This window comes from Lottia gigantea (assembly GCF_000327385.1).
Source record: "Lottia gigantea unplaced genomic scaffold LOTGIsca_63, whole genome shotgun sequence".
Classification (NCBI taxonomy): domain Eukaryota; kingdom Metazoa; phylum Mollusca; class Gastropoda; family Lottiidae; genus Lottia; species Lottia gigantea.
The window spans coordinates 1,392,017-1,416,062 of record NW_008710145.1 but is presented as its reverse complement, the minus strand read 5'-3'; the positions used below and the strand labels follow the sequence as shown (position 1 = coordinate 1,416,062).

General features: G+C 30.1%; 2 protein-coding genes across 2 annotated transcripts; one reads left to right on the top strand and one right to left on the bottom strand.

Annotated features, from left to right (window-relative positions):
• Positions 1 to 2,360: 2,360 nt before the first annotated feature.
• LOTGIDRAFT_129003 (hypothetical protein) lies at positions 2,361 to 7,675 on the top strand (the record flags this gene model as incomplete). Its single annotated transcript, XM_009064558.1, has 9 exons — positions 2,361 to 2,450; positions 3,444 to 3,585; positions 4,108 to 4,182; positions 5,186 to 5,347; positions 5,603 to 5,796; positions 6,247 to 6,379; positions 6,589 to 6,696; positions 6,998 to 7,114; positions 7,416 to 7,675. Coding segments are annotated over 9 exons (1,281 nt in total), but the record flags the coding sequence as incomplete, so codon positions are not given.
• Positions 7,676 to 12,912: 5,237 nt separating this feature from the next.
• LOTGIDRAFT_179375 (hypothetical protein) lies at positions 12,913 to 14,268 on the bottom strand (the record flags this gene model as incomplete). Its single annotated transcript, XM_009064557.1, has 3 exons — positions 12,913 to 13,055; positions 13,328 to 13,441; positions 13,830 to 14,268. The coding sequence occupies 3 exons, from the start codon at positions 14,266 to 14,268 to the stop codon at positions 12,913 to 12,915; spliced, it is 696 nt and encodes a 231-aa protein (XP_009062805.1).
• Positions 14,269 to 24,046: the final 9,778 nt, after the last annotated feature.

Here is a 24,046-nt window from a genome sequence, read left to right as displayed (position 1 = left end):
GATCCTACTTTGATGCAATTTCTGGGTCGATCGTTCTAATTTGGGGCAGATTCATGAATGTTGAATCAAAATGATGTCAACCAATATGAAAGGTAGGTTTAACATCACTATGTTTAAAATATTACTCGAGATATGACTGATTAGTGACAGTATTGCTTACGTGTTGCTCGAAGAAAATGGCGCTAAATTTCCATGTGATGCTGTGTAAACATCTATGGATTTGAAGTGTCCTTGCATGTCGACAGTGCAATTTCTGCTTTGCATTTTCTTGAGTATATAATGAAGTGTCATAAGCCACAACAATTGTCATGTCACTATCACATGCTGAGTTTTTGCGAGGGAATAAACTGGAGGGGTGAGAATAATTTCACTGGACTGAACCCACGAAAATACGAGGCAAGGGAATCCTATCCGACACACCCCCAAATAATCCGTAAGGGAATATTGTCTGGTAATGAACATCGATCTATTAAATGCGAGAGTGGTTTGGTCAGAGATTGCAAAACATACGCAATGGATTAATAACCGTTTAACATAGGATTGTTGAAAATAGATTGTGAAGCTCAGTGAACGAAGTCTCGTTTTAGCTGTGAATGGACGAGTCCAAATTTGACAGAAGGGACGATAGGTGGGTCAGTATTTTCATTAGTTGTAAATAATTATAATTGTATGATGTAACAAGGTGTCTGTTTGTGACCACCTATGTAATTTCATGTCCTCTTATAAACTGATTTGGGAGGATATCAAGGCACAGAATGAATTTTGTCTCCCTTGTTCTCATTTCTCAGTGTAATGTAATAATCCACATGTTTTCTGTATGTGGTAGATAAGTGTTAGTCACGTGATTAATTGATAAAACCTTTAACAGGTTGTATTATATGAGCATAGTGCATTATAATATTCTTACACATTAATATTAAATGGACAAAACATGGTTATACTATATGAATAACATGTATTATTGAAACTACCTTGGGTCTCTTCTATTACCACTAGATGTTATCTCTATTAAAACAAATATTGCTTGTTATATAAGCAAATGAAAGGGGTTATCATTTGCAGTTGAGCACAAATGTTGAATAGATCTTGTATTAACTTGCAGCAATCTTAAGTGCCTTTTTAGCTTCTTTTGGTTATCAGGTTCATAGAGGAACAACATTCATTTCTCATTCATTTCTCATCCGTAATAAAACTTGCCATCCATGAAATGAATTTATTTATTGAAATGTACTAAGACTGTTAAAATGAAAGAATAAGATATAGTTACTAGCTAGACAAGATATAATGTTATAAGTTAAATGTAAACATATGATGTTTGTTTTGTATGTACTACAGTAGTTTGTTGGAGAGTTGTCAAACCTGTATTGTTGCAAACAGATAAATCCACTTAGTCTCTTTCCTTATCTGCAATTTTCATTCATATTTGTCTAAGAGTACAAGTGAACATTTCCTTGTGAAGTAAATGAAGTTCTCCTGCAAAAGGAGCTAAATTACACAAAATTATCAGATAGATTTATTTTATTTATCCGAAGTTTATATTTAAACCACCTTGCTACATAATCTAGCACAAATTCAAAGACAAAAATATTTAATTGATACCATTAAACATATATTTTACAGTGTTTTCCATATTTCCATGCATGTTCTTGTCATTTTTAACAAGCATCAGGCTGGTATATCAACTTATATTTGATATATTTGGATATATATATGTATTGAAACAAATTTTTTCCATTGAAAAATTCTCAGGAATTGTCGTAGCAAAATATAAATTTCTTTGAATCGGCCTAATCATAATTGATTGTTGTTGAATATTAAATAAGTAAAATATTGTATATATTAGTCATTAGTGTAACAAAAGTTGTATATATCCACTGACATGGAAGACTAAGGTGACATCAGTACCGGTATGTATGAATATTTGGAAGCTGAATATTGTTACTAACCAACAATTATGGATTCTAGGATTTTCTCTTTCAATTTTATCAACTGCGCGATTGTCTTATTTTTTCTCTTCATTTTGCTGGTTCTGCACCTTTTTCCTTGTTTGTGTAAAGCCATCACCTCTAGTGATTAATTTGTTAGTTTAGGTTTCCAGTATTTAATGGATTTTCTAGTACCAATATTAAGAATGGTGTCAATACGATCTGATATGTTTTCCCCGTATCCCTGAAGAACCTGATCTCAATTTTAACTTTTAACCAGATGGTATTTGTGATTGTTGAAGTTTTTGAAATTTTCCTAGAAATAGCATGTGCTCTCGTGAGGCATGCATGGCACTCTTAGACCTAGAAGCTCTTTTTAAAGACTACCATCTAAAATGAATCATTCTAAATCTCTTACTAATTTTTCTACATTTTTCAGCCCAGATTGAGGTTATACCATGTAAAGTATGTGGTGATAAATCATCTGGGGTTCATTATGGTGTCATAACATGTGAAGGATGTAAGGTAAGTTTTATAAATACAATTGTTTACAATGTATTCTTATTTATTTTGATGTGCAAAAATACCATATTAAACAAGGTTTTTGTTGAATGGAAAATTAAGTTTAAGACAGAGATGGCATTGTCAATTGACTTGTAGAAATACATTGATTTTCTTGCATACTGGTACCTACCTTATTTGGAAATTTGAAAGATATTAGGTAAGAACAAAAGATTTAAGTTTTGTAAATATTAAAAGATTGTTCTAAAAAAGCAAGCATATCTTGCAGTAACAATTTGTGCTTTCTAAATTAAAAGGAAGATGAGTAAGCTTAAGTAACATTCTAAAATAAATCTTCAAATGGCTTCTGAAGGATTTCTCAATTCAACTTATTTTCAACTACTAACATATTCAACTTCTTCTAGTTAAGATGTGGTTAAAAATGACAAATGTATTGATTTTCATAGTGCAGATCAGTTTTGTCATGATCGTTTTATGTAAAAGAATCAATGTTATATAATTGAACTGTTTATGCACACTGACAGTTTTTGATTTATATTGAACAAAGAGGAAGAGTAAGTTAACAGCTGTTTCCATGAATAAAAACATTCATACAGTTTAGTCATATTATTCTATTGTATTATATATTGATTGATGTTAATATTGTGTAATCTGTATCAAACAAACTTTTCTACAAAATTTTCTCATTTCGTATTGCTTTTGGTAATTGCTGTTTATGAGTCGAAAATGTGGTCAATTTAGTCATTAAACTCTCATTGAATTTACATATAAGTCAAAAAATGACTTAGTGTTAGTACCGTATCAAATAAGTTTGTTGACAATTCAGCTTACATTACAGTAGTGGCGGGTTTTGCATAATGCATGCGATGCAGATCATGCTTACTCTTTTTGGTACTTCTCTTTGGAGGAGTCCACTACTATTTTATGCTCCCGATTTAGAATTCTTTGAATGAGATTTTTGATTAACGGAATTGTTTTGCTTGTACCTATTTTCAGGGTTTTTTCCGCCGAAGTCAGTCAGGCCCGGTTAATTATCAGTGTCCCAGGAATAAAGCCTGTGTTATAGATAGAGTAAACAGAAATAGATGCCAGTATTGTAGATTACAGAAATGTCTAGCTTTAGGAATGTCACGAGATGGTAAGAGAAATTAAGCTTTTATTTATTTCGCAGATTTTAATTCAGTTTAACAAAAACTACTTTCAAGATAAAGCTTTGTTCATCATTTAAACTTTGTCATGTAATCTGCACAGTGGCAGCAGCTTGCAGTGTTTATAAATTACTTATTACGACTATTGTGATAATTTTACTATATTGTACTATGATGGTCTTACTATACTAATCATCTCTGATCACAGTTTCAACATGCATTGCCTTTACAGGCAATTTTTCAAGGGGAATGTTCTTTGAATTTATCAAAACTCTTAACTCCATGAATGAGCAAGTTCCAGAAAATTTAATCTAATATTTTTGTCTCTAATGATCAACGGCAAACTTCAGACAGTTCTGTCTAGTTTTGAATGTTACTCCTTTGCTATTTCATTCAATTTGACAAGATTCCTGTCCCAAGTTAGTATCAAAAGCTGGATATAAAAACAAGCTTATGCCTTTATAAATCTAAAAGCATATTTTGCATAATGAGAATTTATTGATTAATTTTAGCGGTGAAGTTTGGAAGAATGTCAAAGAAACAAAGAGAAAAAGTAGAAGATGAAGCAAATCTAGTGAAACAAAGTCGTATTAATGGGTATGAACTTCCTTCTCCTACATATAACAACAACAACAATCAGTTTGTCACGTAAGCTTTACTTTCGCTTTCTTTTAGTTGCTAATTCATAAATCATCTATATTATATTTAGTTTAATTATATGGTTTTATGTTTTAAGTCTGAAAATATAACATAGGCTATGTAAAATAGTTAAAGAATAAACTTTCATGTTCATTTGGAAAAAGGTACCTTTATTTGCATTTGGTATATTCACTTTCTGACTCTTGTCCTATTTTGGATAGATGTTGACAAGACGAGGAAAGCTCTAGCCTGCAAATTTAGTAATGTTATATTTTCAGACTTGAATATCTGATGAATTGTTGTATAATTATCAATGTTTAGAATTCTTATAAATTATTGATTAAATGTCAAAACTTACTTCCTAATGTGTCAGAAATGAGGAAAACTTCTTGATATCCTTTCTCTTCTTTCTCTTATCTTTTAATACTAACAAATTAATAGTAATGTGTAGTACAAGAAGTCATTGGATTGGTAGCCTGAAGGTATATAGTAATATGTTAGCTACTGATAGATCTGAGATTCAGAATCTGACATCTTTAGCTTTTATCTGCAAAATTCCAACAATCAGTATGTGGTTCTTTTGTCCAGGTGAAGTTGCTTGAATGATAATTGGCACATGTCACAGATATTGCTTAAATTGTATATCATGGTCATTAAATTAAATGTTGTATTCATCCAGCTTTTCAGAGTCTATGCTTTTGGTTTTATTTAGCTTCAAGGGTTATCATTTAGAAATAGCTTGCTGTGAACTATGCATGCGTTAATAGTAGTACACTATTTTTTTTTTGTTTCGTTTATCACGATATCATATTGTTGAAATGTGTAATCATGTAAAAAAAAAAAGAAGCTGTTTTGATTTATCTCCTAACTATCTAAAAATACAGTTGGAAACAATAATATTGTGTAATATTTAGATAGTTATTCAATCTAGTGATAGTTTATTTAATCAAGTGAGGCTCCTGTATCATTTTAAGATACTGATCTCTACTTTTAGGTTAACAACACCAAACTATGGGTATACAACCAATGGGTATTCATATACTCTATCTGGAAACCAGGCAGAGTACCCTGTATCACCAGACACTAGTAATAACTTTCATCCTAGTTCACCTGGTCCCCATCCTATATCAATGGTTAGACCAGTTGACCTTATGGACCCAAGTAAGTAATCATATTAGCTTGGTTCTTTCAGACTGTCTGTGTGATGTTTCTGGCAGGAAAGTGTAGCTAGATATGACCCTTAGTATATTGTATTGTCATCTATCTTTATTTCGTCTACCTGCTTCAATAATTTCATTAAACATGGGTAATTACTTGAGCAAAGACATAAAATTTTCAAAATAATGACTGAGGCAATTATCATAGCAGGTGATCATTTGGTAGATAGAGTTACCTATTGCTCTCCTAACATGGTCCAAAATTTAATATCTTTTGTTGTAGTTGCATTTGCTAAAGCTATCACAGAGGCTCATGGAAGGACATCGTTATATAGTTCTGAACAGATAGAAACATTAAAACAACAAACAGTCAGTCAAGAACAGATAGATTCATATAAAGTAATGGTAAGTTGAGTTAATTTGATAATTATAGATAATGGTAAGCAGCAAATAGGAGAAGAGATTACTAGTAGGGATACTTCTTCTTAGAATACACTAGTCGTATGGCTAATATTTGTGTTTAGTAGTGACCATTGGTTAAATAAGTATGCATCCCACACTTTATCAAGTTAAAATTTTGATTCGCATTTCATATAAATATGGTAAATGTTTCAGTTATAGACTTCAGATCGATCTTGACTATAGTTTCTTAAATATTATGTTGACTGACAAGAGTTGCCATATATTTCTAAATTTGAGAGAAACTTCCACACAAATATATAGAATTTGATTTGATTCACAGATTGTTGGATAAAGTAAATTTGGAGTCGTACAATTGTAATATATGAGGATATATTATCGTAATATTTGCTCGAAATTGCATGCTTAACAACTTTACTTCAACAAATTTTTCAGGATCATTTTCAATTATGGATGGAAATAGCTGATAAAATAACACTTGCAGTCCAACAAATAATAGAATTTGCTAAAATGATTCCTGGTTTTATGGATTTGTCCCAAGATGACCAGATAATGTTATTAAAAGCAGGTAAGGTTAAATTTTGATATAATTATACACCTGAATTATGAATGTTAAGTTTTGACATGGTCTTGGTATAATAAGTTGATTGTAAAGAATATTTTTTATTTTGCACTATGAATTTAAATTGATCATTATGTTCAGTAAAAAAACAATTGAACAAAGAGATGTTATACATTGACATTTTTAATAATGAATCTAAAACATATGTTTTGCAGGTAGTTTTGAATTAGCGTTATTACAGCTATGTAGGGCGTATGATGTGGCTAGCAATAGTGTTATATTTGGTAATTCTTATATACCTCTTGATGCTTTCCATGCTTTAGGTGAGTTTAATAACAATTCAGATTTTATTTTTATTTCATTTTCTAGAGTTATTCAAAATCAAAAAGTAAAAGTATTGATGATATTGTTTAAATAATATTTAAATAAAACACTGTGATTTTAGAATAATAGAATAACACAACTTATTAAATATGGATATATCTTGCTGATATTGGCATGGATCATTCATTACTTTCATAACTTAGTTGTGATATTAATTATATATATATTCAAATTAATAGATTGTTTATTTTGTTGTATATTATTTTGTGTCAGATAATTAAAATTCCATTTGTATTGTAGATGCTGAGGAAAAGATGGTGATGGAAAAAATCTTTGAATTTGTTAAAACTGTACAGATATTTAAATTAACAGAAATTGAAATGGCTTTATTTAGTGCTCTCATCCTAATCAGTTCAGGTAAGACATTTATTTAATTGATTGATGTAGATGACTGATTGCTCTGTAACACCAATGAAAGAGTTATCATCATAGAAAATGAGTTCTGTGCATTGATGAAGATCAAATTTGGAAATTTTCTAAATATCTTTTATACTTGATAATGTTATGATTAAGCTATATATTAGACATACCAACTGTAATTGAAGTTCCATCTGAAATTAGAAAGGGCTTAAATGTCCTGACATAAAAACAAAAAACAACCACTTGGCCAAATAATAATCATATGAAGTATAAGTATTGATTTATGTTATATTTTCAGATCGTCCAGGTTTAAAAGATACAGGAGATATACAAAAATTACATGAAAAAATCCAAGCTGCATTAAAATTAGAAGTTGGTAATAATCATAGTGATGATTCAGAAACACTGGCTAAATTAATAGTTCAAATACCTATAGTGAGAAATTTAAGTTTGTTACATGTGCGTGTTTTACAAAAATTCAGGGAATCCCAACCAGATGCAGAGTTTCCTGCATTACATAAAGAACTGTTTTCAGCAGACGCAACAGAAACATCCTGAAGTCTGGACTGATTTTTATTGAATTGTGCTTTATTATTGGAACTTGACGAGAGTTACTTGTATTCAAAGATAGTGATACCTGAAAGTTTTATCAGCAATAAAAGACAATCAGAACTTTTACAGATGTGTTTGAAAGTGCTCTTTATACTTGATGAATAGACTTGGCGCCAGATGATATAAACTGACTAGGAACTGAGGAAAGTTTTTATTGATATTTTACGTTGTTTTAAACTAAACCAAATTTTAATTTGATATCACTTGTTAAATTTCCTTCACAGCTTTAAAGAGGTGTTAACTCACTTATCTTATATTTACCTAATCACATTTATATACAATCTTGATATATTTACTGTAGGGCAAGATATCATTTCACCAAACACTAATATAATAATAAAACTATACATCTCAAGCTTGATATTGACAAGAGCATCTGTATGCTTGACCTGTGTAGATATTTAGCATTATTGGGATTACTCAGTTTTCTACTGAAATCTTGTATTCAGGGCCTGATTTTCAGGCATAAATAGTCTTTAAAGTGAAAATAATATTAGTAATGAAACTATGATGTAATACTGAGTAGATTATATTATTATAATACAGTTTGTATTAAAGTCTATATAATAATATTAGTATATATATATATATATATAATGATTATATAGTGTATATAATAGCTGTATAGAGAGTCCATCTTATATTTTATCTAATCACAATCACTGAAGGCATTAAATTCTGTATATTTGTATATTATTCTCATTCATCTTGTTTTTCATCAAATGATTTGTCTGTTGGTTGTAAGGCTGATATTCATGTGATGTGGTTTTATTTTCCACCTGGGCTTGTTGATATTGCTCTTTTCCCTTTGAAATGTTCTGTTGCATGTAATGGAGTTTTTATGGTAAAAAAACAGACATACAACATCTTTGTAAACATCTTGGGACCATTCGAAACTTTGATTGACAGCATAAGATATTACACCTAAACACATGATCCAGTTCGATTTCTTGATGTAAGTGCAGGCAACAAATTAAAACCTAGCCATTTAATTTTGACAAAACATGAACTCCTATAGTACTTCAGATATTGGGCAGACATACCATTTGGAAAAACAATGTTTTTGAAATAATAACTGAAAGGCATTACAGATGGCATTTCATTTGATTATCAGCAAGTTGAATGATTTGTTACATATGGAAGTATCATTATAAACTATTTTTAAACTCAATAAATCCTCAATGAGAAACTGGTGTGTATATACTGTCATATTGTTGATTTTTATCATGTAATCATATAACTGTTAATTATGGTTGTTTTGAGTACATTTTGTGTTTCGATGAACCCAGTGGCATAAATCAGAAATCTGGTTTAATTCAAAATCCTTAAATACACCTTTTCTTTATCTACGGCCGTTTTCACAAAAAATGAATTCAGAACAAACAGGCATTAAAAACTAAATTTTAAATCAATTTTATAAACCACTAATTTAAAGAGTTTTTGGAAATGGTTTCTATTGTTTTATGAATTTATTTTATCATTTTGTACTTGACCTTTTATTATTAGTGACTCTTTTGAGCTTTTTGAAATTTTTGTATAGTTTAAAGAGCAGGAATATTATTTGAAGATTTATGACCAGATTTATCAAAATATGAAATGTGACTATAAGACTTTATCCATCATTGTTAAAGATGTTAAATGCCATACTATTCTCGATGTAGAATTTATATAAAGAAATTATGTTAGATTTGTTCTATAAATATAACTTTGTTCTTTTAGGTCTGTGTTATTGTATATAGTATATTGTGGTCTAAAGCTGACCAACATTTCATACAATATGTTTATGGCCAGGTTAACCTCTTTAGAACTAAAATCTGGCAATTAACAGGATATTTTTGTCATAGACAATTTTTAATCATATTTGATAGCAATTTCTCTTTTTTTAAATAAAAAAATAAATGCTATTTCCAGTAATTTTATATGAAAAAGATAAATTTTAACAATTTGATATTTACAAGAAAAAAATGAATTTTAATTTCCAAATTATTTGCATGGTTATTGGTTCTTAGTCTAATTTTTAAGAGCTATGCTATATTCAAACAGTAAATATATGACCTAAATTTAAATGTAGAGAAACTGGTTATTGTTAATATTCAACCTACCTCTGTTATAATAGAAGGAAATTTGTGCCTTTCTCACATCTCTTCTACCTGACTTCTACCTTTTACTTCATCAAATCACTTGTAGCTGGTATACACACAATATCATTCTTTTTAATTGGGGTGTTTAGATACGTACAATAACTTCAGCAATTGAAGCCAAACAGAGCTTTTTTTTATTATCTTCTATTGAAAGCAGTGGCGTTATGAGAGAACTGGCTCAGCCTACTAGAGTTTTAAATTGCTAATTATCAGGGAATTATCATATCTTGTACCTATCACCATATAACTGTATATGAATAAAGCAGCATTTATATCAGCTTTGTGCTGAATGTGAATATGTCCTTATGTTTTAAATCATATTTCTCATAGCCCCTTGTGTAAAATATGTGAGGATTCTTTAAAAGATGATCCTTAAAGAGATCAATCATGGAATTTTCTGAAGCATTTTTGACAGTCAGAACTTCCTGATAAATATAAACATTAAATATATGTATATTATGCATATACCTATGTGAAATGCATGGGTTTTCTATGTATATTATGTGAGGCAGATTATATGAATTGATGGTATCCTATAATATAGTAGTGTTAACTGCAGCCTAAACTGTTATTGTACAGATATCATACCCCTCTATATAATGTTATTGTACAGTTATAAATATATATACTCATATTGTCACTAAATTGTACACAGAGAATGAATAAAATCGTCTATGCAAATATCTGTTTTATTAGGCTTATTTATTACACAGACATGCTGCGAAACCCTACATTAATTTAATGTACAAGTTCTAATGACCTATGACTGATCAGGTACCCATTTTAGGCACCTTAATCCATTTCACATTTTAAGAACTGAAATTAAATTTGATGTATTTCTTTAGAGTTGTAATTTGAATAATTGTGAATTATCCCCCTTAGACCACATCTACAAACTGTCAATAGACAAGAATTTGAAAAAAAAGACATTTTTATTGCAGGATAAAATAGTAAAAAACTAAAAATGAAACCTGACTAGAAATGGAATGAAATGAAAACTAATGAAGTTAAAGGTTACTTAAATAATCGATTCTTAATCTTAATTAGTTCACCTGATTTTAGTATTCTGACAGGTGTCACTTTCCTCCAGTGTATGCTTTTACTATCACCAGCGTAGGCTTTTACTATCACCAGTTAATTTTACAAGAGTTGAAAATTGAACTTCAATTTCTAAGGAAGGAAGTCCAACAACAACTAAAATCTTATCTTATTTTTTAAAAGGGAAATTAAAATACATGTAGATGATTAGTTGGATAGCACTATTTCACCATCCACTTTGATTGCATAACAATATCAGGAAGACAACATCTACAAGGCACTAAATGATAACAAATAAATATCATACAGAGAGAGAATATAACAAATATCATTACAGTAATATAACATACTGAAAAGAATGTGCGAAGTTCAAAATTGACAAAAACTCGTAGTATTTTTGTGAATGCATGTATCATAGTACAAAATGACTATCCTATTGGTAAAAGGTGACATACGAAATCCATTTAAATAATGAACATTAATATTCTATGATACTGATACTGTTCATATCTTACAAGCGGACATACATCATTCTTACCAATACCAGTTCAGAAATCTTATCTCATATATTTTGTGATAGAAACATCAGCAGTAATAGAAATCACTTGATATTATAGATAAATAGATACAAGACAATATATACAATAGAATAATAAATAACAATAATATTGATACAACAAATACAATAAATAATACAGGATTCATACAGCCAGAATTTACAAATATAACCTGAATGGGATTCTTGTTTGTAAAAAAACTATACTAGTCAGGTTGATAGAACAAAACAAAAAAAGCAGGTTTCAATAGATCATGTGATTTGTAGCACATTTCTGATTGGATGAAACTCTACAACATCATTTACTTCTCTGCAACAAAAATAATCTTGTATGTATTTTGACATTTCAGCAACATTTGACTTTAAAGAACTGTACACACAACAACCTCTCATCTGCATACCATGTTGCTAAACAGTGTGTACAGTTCTTTAAAGCCTTGTACTAAAATTTACCATGTATAAAAATTTTCCAAATAAAGTAAGTAATTATGAATGAATGAGAAATATATCTATCATAATGATCTATATAATAACTCACTTCCTATTTGATATAACTTAATATTAAATACTGTATATTAAGTACAATTATTTACTGTGATGACTAGTTGAATAGGAAAGGAGGAACTTGTAACTGATCTGTGATCTCAACATCAAACAACAACGAATATGACATGAAGATGCTGATTGAAATGTACTGGACATAACCTTTGTTGTCTCATGATTAATATTGGTACATATGAAATATCTTCAAAGATCTATTCAACAAAGATTTACCATCGTCTAAACGTCACAGGATTATGTCTCCTTTGACCACTTGTACCATTTGATCTTCAATCCCTGACTACTAACTTTCTAAATATAAATGTCAAGAGCAATGCAAAATGTTGTAATAACATTTTCTGATTGCCAATCTATCTTGTCTTTACAAAGAATTTGACCAAATCAAAAACCTCCTGAGCAAGGCAGTCTGATATCATTCTATTCCATTGCAAATTATTTTCAAACCACTACCCCAAAATGTAGGAAAGTTGGCTTATAGATTATTGTAGATTACAAAAGAAGGTCAAATGAAATGATTATGATAATGAATGATATCAAAACATGAAATCTAAAATATAATGAAAAATTCAATAAACAAATTCAAATCAGGCACCAAATATCATTATGGATTGATAATATCAGCTTCCGTTAGAGTAAAACTCAGAATCTTCAGGATTTCATGTGAAAAAAACATGCATGGAAAAGTCTTAAATTATTTTGATCTCTATTTTTTTTTGTGTGTTAAATGATAAATATTGCACCATTTACAGAAATTTTGTTTTTATTAAAAAAAAAGTAAATTTTCAAATTTTTGACTCCATATGATCTGCAAATTAACACTATAACTGTGGAAATAATTCTTGTCAAGTCTCCATTGTAGTCTGTGATTAATAGGCATATCAGGAACTTCAAATAACACAAATAAGATTCTTGCCTTCCAATACCTCTTCCTCGACTTTTCTAGAGCATGTTGATGTATCAGCTTTTATTGATATCACTGAACAACCAAACATTAATAATGTAGCTAATATACAAACATAGAATGACCAACCTGAAATATATATTATTGAAAATGAAATTTTACAATCTTTTAAAACCTTTGTACTACTGTAAATAGGAACTTTCCATTTTAGACAACAGTATCTGGGTGAATTTCATTGCTAGATTCAGATGACCTAAGCACAGTGACAACTGAAAAATGGCATATACAGCCAGTTGCTATATATTGCTCAAATACTAAATTCTAGAAAAAAAACTGGATCTGGTAGTTGTGACCATCCAGTTGATAGCATTTATGAGCAATTTATTAATTTTGTTACTTACCAAAAGAACATTGGTCAATATAAAATGGACCAGCACGATCACCACAGAATAATTTAACACGTTGAGTTCCCCAACCTCCTGGGTATAAAAATAATCCCAATATACATAACAATCCTGAAAAATAAAAAATCAAATTGATGGTGTCTAGAAGTTTAATTTAGAAAGTTGCTTTGGTTGTAATAATAATACAGTTTGTGTTATTGAAAAAATTAGGCCTTGTCTGTTTCACTTACTGAGCCTTGAACATTGAATTAAAGATTATTTTCACATTATTTCAAACCTTGTCAATATTGACAACCTAAGTGAGGTAGAGGGCCTGAGTTATTCCAACTTCTAGATTTTAATAAGGATTGGGTGTGTATTATTTGCAGTGATAGAGATTGTCTGGAGGGTAAGAAGGGATTTAGCAATTTAAATCTTTTTACTATTGTAAGACATTTTAAAAATCGTTCTCAACTAGAAATTATTGGTTTGTTTTTTATTTTTCGAATCATTAACTTACCAGCAATACTTTGTATTAAACCAGACACAGTAAAAATACTTTTACCACATAAACTACGACAACACATACTGATCACCGAGGTTACCGTAGTAAATAATAATAATAATATAGCACAACTAAAAAATATCAACGCAGCTTTCCAGGCATGAGGGAATTCATCATCATTCATGTCATATCCTGTCACAAAATTGGCACAGTGGTCACGTTTATATATCTCTTGAAATCTGTGTAGTCTTGTACAACGGTTGAAAATTCCCAATGTTGGATTATAAACTTCATCTTCACTATATGTAGTATTGGATAGACCACTCAGTCCAAATTTTTTGGGTGGACTAACAAGCCATTGAGGTGACATGACGCTGATTACTAATACTAATAAGGTAGATATTGATGATAGAGTCCATAATAATGACCAACATGTTATAATAACATAACACATTATGATGCTACCATTAATCTTTATAGCTGTACACTTCTTATTTACACCTGTAATTAGAAATAAATAATCAAATTTGATCAGCATTATACTTTATATGGACTGTTATAAGTAGGACTGTTGGTAGAGATGGCAAATTAATTATTCAGTTTCAGACTAGATGTAGAATCAAAAGTTCCTTCAGAATTATAACTGATCTGGATTGTTGATAGGGATGGTAGATTTCAGTTAATTCAAAGAAGAATCAAAAGTTCAAGAGGGAGTCTTAAGCTGCAAATGTCCACTTCCTTCCTATCTTTAGTTCAGTTCATTTGCTTACGTCTAAAAAGTGAAAAAGTAGAAAAGTTCTAGAACCAGTTGCCTCTTAACATATTTTTTGTAATATAAAGAGGTTAACAGCATTTAGGCAGTCCCTAAAATTAACTTCAGAAAATAATTTGAGGTCAGTTTCAATTCACAGTTAGTTTTCCAATGGATTGAATAAAGTGAGATTTCATACTAAACTAAGGATGATTTGGGTGAAATAACAGTATGACATCACAAGACAATAACCTTTAAAAACAATCAATCTTGAATTACAATGATGGTATAATACCCCTATTAACTCTACATTACTGGAATATTTCAACATCATAACAATAAAACATGGTCATAAACCATCTATTTTTGTAGTTTTACTGAGAAGTAAATGAATTATTATCTCATTCTAACCCGTATTATTAGTTCATAAAAATACCATATTGATTTTATCTTTCTTCTTTTATTTCTTCTATCTATCATCTCTTAGATAATTTCAAGTACCAGTAGCAGCGTGGCTTAACACAAACACAAGGACAACTGTTCCATCATCTTATTCAATATCACAGTGTACAAGGGTGATAAAGGCCATTCCTTGTGCAAGAACATATTCAGTTCTGATAACAACTTTGTTACCACTGTTTTCACTACCTGTAGTTAGGGTGTAAATAGCTGACAAACATCACCCATATTGTCTCATACTCATCCTGTAGGCTACATTGTCATTTTTACATTTTTGGTTTGCAACTTTAAGATTTAAATGTCAAATTATCAGAAGAAATCGTGTGGTTGTTTATAAAACATCATGTAATTATTTCATTATTACCATGTAGACTTATTATTTAATATAAATAATAGAAGTTTCTCACGTCAATGTATTGTTTTTACTCTGGTTTTTGTTTTAACAAAGTGAATGATTCATAACTCTAACACAACACAAAGAATTCTAACTACAAACATTATTAAACAACCAGTGGAGCAGGGCTTCTACTGAAAGTATATCATTACTTTAAGTCAAATAAACCCTGAACATTTTAAAAATTAACATTACAATTAAGCTCATTTCTAACTGAAGTTATATATTAATATGTATTCTACCAGATATGATATACCATTGGCAAAATAATTATAAACATTTCTTTATCCACCTTGTAATATAATTTACATTGGCCACAAGGTAGCTTATTTTTAAGTTAATTTGTTTTACATCTTACCTTGTGTTCTTAGGAATGCGAAGAAAAAAAAAATGAAGTAACATATATTTTTGGGATGATATATTTATTTTGGTTGGCAAAGAGTTTACTACTTTCTAAAGTTTCCAACATCATTAAAATAAAATGAAAACAAATTGTATAGTATGGTTGTTTAAAACAGATGGTTGATAGTTACTAGTTTATAATGGTTGTTAGTTTAATACTAGCACGCAGGTTTAACAAGGTAAAAAAACATAGTAGATCAAGTATCTGCTACTTCATTCTTAATGTAAATTTTACCTTAAATTTAGCTCATACAGAAATACAATATTTATCTTCTTCAATGATAAAAGGAATCGGCAAATTTTCACAATCAAATAATCACTTCCTGCAAAACACTCTTTCCCACTTTTCATTCTAAAAGTTAGTTATTTCAATTCATAGGGAGAGGTGTGCCATTCTTTTGGACCAATCATACATAAGTCTTGGGACGGGATTTTTTTTTTAGCTAAGCCAATCAGCCTTCAAAACCATGTGTGTCCAGAATTATCCGCAATTGAATGTTAAAATGACGACTCGTCATAATATAGAAATAGTGAATAAGTTCCTAGTTTGAGATATTTTTGAAAGAATTATGCAAATTTCATACATTGTCAGTACTTCTGAAGACTATTTACATAATTTCAAGACTAAAATCAACCCCCAAAAATGGTGCACCTGTCCTTTTAAGCTTGATTCTACCTAGCCAAGTTAAATCTAAAGAATTACAATTATACAACATTCCAATTTACCTACCAGGTCTTCTAGACACAAACTCTAAGATCAATTTAATAATTTCCTCAAATTTGTAGTAAAATTTATCATAAAGATGACCAAAAGTCAAACTTCAAGATTCTCACATTTGACACAATGTACCCTGAGATAAGTATATATCCCACCCTATTATTCAGGAAACCAGAATGACTCAATATGAAGACTATCTGGTGTAGAATATAGTATATTTATTTATCTATTGACAAGGTTTGGTCTGGTCTATTGATAGAAGTAATTAAATACCCCCACCCAGTTTCACGTCTTCTCTAAATGTCACCAATTTCTCACATCTCTTACTTTACATATTACTTTATTCAAATTGAGCTCTACTACAATCAGTAGGCCTACTGTGGCGTGAGACAAAAATCATGCTTGCCTATCTGGAAAACCTGACTTTGTCACTTGACGTTATAAACATCTATCTGTGAATGTGTTTTTTTAGAAATGCAGGTTTTAATCATTAGGTCTCAAAACCAAAAAGATTTTTGTTGACAAAGATAATGAGTTGGTCTGGCATAGACTCTGAATCTATTCTACCTTGCTAGTTTAACCAACCCTGTTATTCCAATAACTATCATCTAGAAACTCACACAATTTTTGTATTATTATTCCTATACAATAGATCTTCATCATGATCATGTTATTAACAGATCTTCATCATGATCATGAAATAACAACCATCTTTTATACAACAGATCTTCATCATGATCATGTAATGACAACCACCTTTTATACAACAGATCTTCATCATGATCATGTAATAACAACCATCTTTAATAAAACAGATCTTCATCATGATCTTGTGATAACAACCAACTTTTATACAACAGATCTTCATGAAGATCATGTAATAACAACCATCTTTTATACAACAGATCTTCATCAAGATCATGTAATAACAATCATCTTTAATACAACAGATCTTCATCATGATCTCGTCGTAACAACCAACCTTTTATACAACAGATCTTCATCATGATCTCGTCGTAACAACCAACCTTTTATACAACAGATCTTCATCATGATCTTGTGATAACAACCAACTTTTATACAACAGATCTACATCAAGATCATGAGATAACAACCAACCTTTTTGTACTACAGATCTTCATCATGGTCATGTGATAACAACAAACTTTTAATGACAGATCTTCATCATAATCTTGTGATAACAACCAACTTTCATACAACAGATCTTCATCGTGATCATGTAATAACAACCAACTTTTATACAACATATCTTCATCATGATCATGTAATAATAACCATCTTTTATACAACATATCTTATCGTGATCAGGAATAACAACCAACTTTTATATAACAGATCTTCATCATGATCAGGAGATAATCTGTGAAACTTAAAAATAGACAAAACAGTGATAACCATATACTGAAGTACATCTTTTGGCCATAGCTGACCAGGGTCAAATCACTTTCATCAGATAAGATTACAACTTCATTTAAAATTGACTGCCTTAAATATGTCATCTTTCCTAAGCTAATAATCTGTGAAATATAAAAGTTTCTTCCTATGTTGATCTGTGCAGAACTCAAGAGCTAATTTAAACTAACAAATCCTTAGAATAGAACAGGTGAATTTTGTGTAATGAAACTGATTCCGAGGTGGTGATCTCAGAATAGTCTTGGATGCAATTATTAGATCTTGGAAAAGAAATCCAATCAATTGAAAGCTATAAAATTAAGTCCTAGTAACTGCCAAAGCCAACAAAAACAAATTCTATTGAAGCAAAGATATCAATATAATAAATTAACATAATGTAGAAGTGTTTGCCTAAAATTCATAACAAACTAAGCTTTAGATCTAATATAGCCAATAAGTCTGAATACAACCAAATCAATATGATACTCGAGGGTGTAAACTGATATTACACTAACCTCTGGTCTAGACAGTACTCTAGTGGAACCTAGCAAACAGATTCCTACTACAGCTGATTAGAATAATATTGTTAAAACAGTCCATGAATCTGAAGACTCCCAGAAGAAATAACCCCCTGCCACTTTTATAATTGATCAAAACTTTGAATTATTCCCTTTATGACTATTTTATACTGTAAATATCAACGTGATTTCTTATAACAATATTATGATTTATGGTAAAATGATCAGAAAATATTTGAAATAGTTTGACCACTGGTTTTAATTAAGAGCTAATGTTATAGCAGCTGACAGTGAAAATGATGGAGTTATAGTGAATTACCACATATGTCTTAATTATCACTAACCCCTGCAGGCTCCACTACACTATATCATGAAATATAGTATTAACCCTCTAATATACAGATAACATTGACTTTTAAATTACTTTATCAACCTAATTTAACATCCAACATTACCAGGTTCAACTGATACTCCACTTTTATTTTGATTACTTATTTCATCTTGTGTCTGATTTTAAAGAAAAACAGATTAAACAAGTTCTGATGAAGAGTTTTTTTTTTGCCAAATGTCTGGTCTGAACAAATGGCATTTAACATTAAGTTCTATGACATTCAAACATGTTATACAAGTAACAGAGGCCCAACATACATGTTAGTCTGAAGATCACTTTACAGCTGGAAATAAAATATTAATTAACTAAAGTTGAGGTCCTGGACAAATTTCTCTCCTTACATTCTTTATGATATTGCCAGTATTTTTTCTTCCAATCATGACACTCATTTAAATTCAACTTGACTCTTATTACTAACCAATGTATTTCTGTGATTTCCAAACTTTTAGACTCACAATGTGTTGAGCTTCCTCTGTTTTGGAGCATTCACATAACTAAATAATATCAATTATTCACAAATCACTGAAATTCCAGAATACTAAATGAAGTTTACTGAACTAAAAAATTAATCAAATAACTGATTAGATTCATTATCATAAACATCCTTACATACCTACTTTACCCAAATTAACCAAATAGTCTTAAAAATACAACATAGTAACTTTTTACTTTCAATCACCCTCATAGAAACCAGTATTCTTCTCATATATTTCAGATTCTCTAGATTATGGATTTTCATTTCATATATTCAAATTATATTTTATTATTCAAACTAGCTGCACAAACAATACTCTCTCATTAGAGGTTAAGACTATATGCCTGTGCCCGTGCTTTTGCAAGCAAAACTTTCTAATCTCAAGTCAAAAAAACATAGTAAGTTGAGATAATGTGAAATGAACATACCTGATCAACTGAGTGTTGAGTATAAAATGAAGAGTAGTGAACAGTGACTAGTACTCTATAATTCTGACTAATTTAGCTATAATACTATATTATGATTTCACATGATGACTTCATCAACAAATATTGATGGGAATAAAATATTTTCAGTCTTCTCTTCCACAATTATGTACATATTTAATTGTTACAAGGTTATTATGAATTATTTTACAAAGCTTGATATTAGGTGTCTAATATCTGGTGTCAGCCAACAATCTGCTGAGTGTATACTTCTGTGAAGTTGGCCTTTTGCTACTACCCTCTGGCCATTAGAACAGATAATTTTGGACATTGACAAGGTGGCCACATGACATTTTAGTTAAAGGACTCAACTCTGACCCCTGTAAATCTGAGTTTATAGTGATTAAAAATAGTTATTGAGATCCAAAATAGAACAAAATTGTTCAAAAGACATGGGATATTTGCCAGTCATTCTGAATAGAGCCTCAAGATGTCTGGCTTAGATATCCTGATGATGGATTCTAAATCCAAAACTTATGTTGAACTGAGTATTTCGTCAATTAAAATATCTTTTTGTTTTATCTTGCACTGACCATGGACCTGTAATATATCAGTAGAATTTTAACATATACTGATATTATAGTTCTATAACGGCTTATGATCAACTTAACCAATGACTAATAATATAAGAATATAATATGAATAATATTTCTATTTCTAAATAAGAGCCTATAATACACCCATTATTATTCTATTAAATTCACAGTAATGTGTTACTCCCTACAACTTTCAGGAAATTGTCAACAATTAAATTCTAGTAGTTAAAACTTATATCACCATTATATTCTAGAATATTGAAATAAAAATATCATCAATTTATCTTATAAGAACTTTTCATAGTTGAGAAGAATTATTAAAAAATCTTTCCTTTGTTTGTGTGCCCTTCATCGACACTGTAACAAAAAATTTGTCAGCTTTGGTACTATACATAGCATGTTCTTGATTCAGTGCAATTTTTTGCATATATTTTTATCTGAAATGAATTTTAGTAAATCCTCTGCTCTATTCATCATCTTTAAATTTTAAACATTCAACATCTAGTTTCTCAAAGACCCTTTCAAATAAACCATGTAACAGCAGTAAGGTGGTTAAGTGTGTGAATAATAAACAGAATTGAATAGAATAAATTAAGAATTAAACGAATAGACTTCTTTACTTGAAGACAGCAGGCTCACATGGTTGAGTCATCTTATCACTGACTCACTTTTTATACCACGGAAAAATTATTTGATAAATAAATATATGATTAACCCATTTAATGAATGAAGAAATAAATTAATGTATAAAAAAGCAAAGGAAACAATGGAATAAATAAACACCAGATATAAAATAAGACAATGACTGATAAATGACAATATGAAATATGAAGAAGATGCATTGATGCCTACACAATAGAATTAATGAATAATTCATCAATTAATGATAAAAATGCAAGGCAGGAAAAGAATGTTAGTGAGTGGGAGAATCTGTGAATGCAATTTGAGTTGTCCCAAAAATGAATGAATGAATGAATGATGGAACAAAAACAAATAAACAAATCCAGAATAATAAATCAATCAATCAATCTAATCTAAAGAATGAACAAGTCCCATGAATGAATGAATGAATGAAATGCCTTGAGAGTGAATGAATGGATGAAAAAAAAGTCCTATGAAAGAGAATGAATGAATCCTGAGAACAAATAAAAACATGATAGGTTAAAGAGGTGAGATATTTGACACAAGATGAACATTTCCTGTACAACTTTATTGGGAATAAAAAAATTCCATCTTGCTGGGCAACATGATGTAGACTTGATAAACTGGGGAAGTTTGTGAACTTGTGTTCACCCCATATTAGATATTGACCTATAGTAAATATGAGATTAGTGGAAAGATTCTAGGCCTGAAGTAAGAACAATAGACTAGTATTTAGACAGTATTTACTATAGTATTATGGTATTTACTATCACTGTTTATATCTGGGTTGTAAACATGGTCAATTTCACCATGTCAGAAAATAAACTAGTTCTGGAACATTCTACATCTTGAATTCTGATTTGATACTAGGTGGACTTCAGAAGGAATTGGCCTTAATAGACAATCTAAGTCATCATTCATTTCTACATTTTCTCTGTTATGACTGAAGAAGTAGTAACATCATCAATAATATCATTAAGTGTTTGGGTGCAAATTCCAAAATCAAGTATTCACTCTCAAGATTTCTTACACAAAATTTTGAACAAATAAAAAGAAGGTAATTTTCTTGATTTGAGAGGAATTCTGAAATATAGATAACTTGAGATAACAATGCACTACTTCCTACCAACCTGTATTGACTGATTAGGAGTGCAACTTTTATATCTCAAGTGTCTCAAACCAAATTTTGTGCTCAATAACCCAATAAGATACAGAACAGTACATAAAAATCAATTTCCGTACAGAAAGGCAGCAAGAAATATACCAAAATAAACATTACTAACTATGTGAACTCTCTGAACATGATACTCAGTTGATAAACCAGCCATCAGGCATCCTTAAAAGTAAGCATGCCCTGTATCACTAGTAACCATTGTAGCAGAGCTCAAATTCCATTGAAATTCTAAAAGTTTAAAAAAATAGGGGTATAATATCAAGTGTCATATATGACGAATAGTATGATATGAATATTTAAAGATATAAGATTGATTGATCTAAAGACAGATATTCTCTGAATCTCCAGATTTACTGATGAAATATATATCAAAGATACTAATTATATTCATATATTATATTTCATTCTGTTTCCTTTCCTGGGAAGTCAACATAGTTAATATCAGTAATAATAATCCATATGCTACAAGCAAGATGATTCAATTACAAAAATCGAAGGCAAAAATAAAAGCATGTTCTGCTTTGTGCGACATCCACCACTAGTCTACTATAATGGTCAAAATCATGAGATGCAACCAGATCAATTCATGCGTAACCAAACAAATCAGCCAAAAAGCAAGAAGCAAATTTATTGTATTTATCAAGGAGTCTCTATGATGTTTTGGGGTATATCTATCAATATACTTCTCCGATAGAATAACTATCAAGAAAATTGTCTAAATTCATAAGATCACCTAACTTTTTTTTGACCTGTAATTCATTCTGATCCCGCCATTTGGATTTTATTTTTTTTGATTACCAAAATCTGTGGCTTCCCTTTATAAAATAAACTGTATGGGGTAAAGAAAACACTTTAGGTTTTTGTCAACCATTAATTGTTATGCATTCCACTATTATCAAGAATTTCAGTAAAAACTGTGAGTAACTGAGCATAGTAAATCAGGAATTCTAAAGAGGTGCCAGAAACATTTGACAGTAGAAAAGGTGAATTCTATACTTTTCTATCAGCATTTCGTATCAGATAGTTGTCATGATAGATACACACTGGTTTCAGTCAAAACAACCTCAACACATGCCAAATTTTCTTTTCTACCCATAGATCTTTACTGATGATAGGTCATGTTCCCAAAATATCAACCAATATTGAAAGGTGTATACCTTTAAAATCAAGCTTACACTCTCCAGTACAGACCTAGTGCTCCCAAATTTCCAACACAAAGATTTGGGGTTGTCTGAAATAAACCTTCAGAGATCACCCAAACAATTCCTACACCTAACCAAAGCTCATAGATAAATGTTTTTCGTTTTTTATTTCCTGATGAATGTGTATGTAGATTTTGCAAATCATTCATTTGTCTAATCTTGTGTAAAACTAGCTTTACTTGTGATCTTGAAAATAAAAATAAAGTCTTTTTTTGCCATCCATCCACATTCAATTTATAGCAAGACTACTTCTCTATTCACTTTATGACAACATCCCACATCTTACAGAATGTGAATCACTTGTCAATCATTATCAGCTTTTGAACTTGATCAAAGATAATTATATAACAGATAATGAATAAGCAATAATCGGTGGTGTTTATAGCAATATAAAGATATACAGAACAATAGCCCTATAGAGGTTTTCTTTTACTGTAGTATATCATTGTCACTCATTGTTTATCTAAACGACAATACAGATGCTCACAATATCTGCAATATTTCTGTCCTTTTCGAGCTATTGTTCATTTTCAAGTACATGTTTTGTCTTAAACATAAAAATACACCTACCTCAAGTTCTTTTTCCCCATCAACCAAACCTCGTCTACTCCCCAACAGACAACAGTGGCCAACAACTACATTGATTAGAAATGATGACCTCTCCAACTTTGA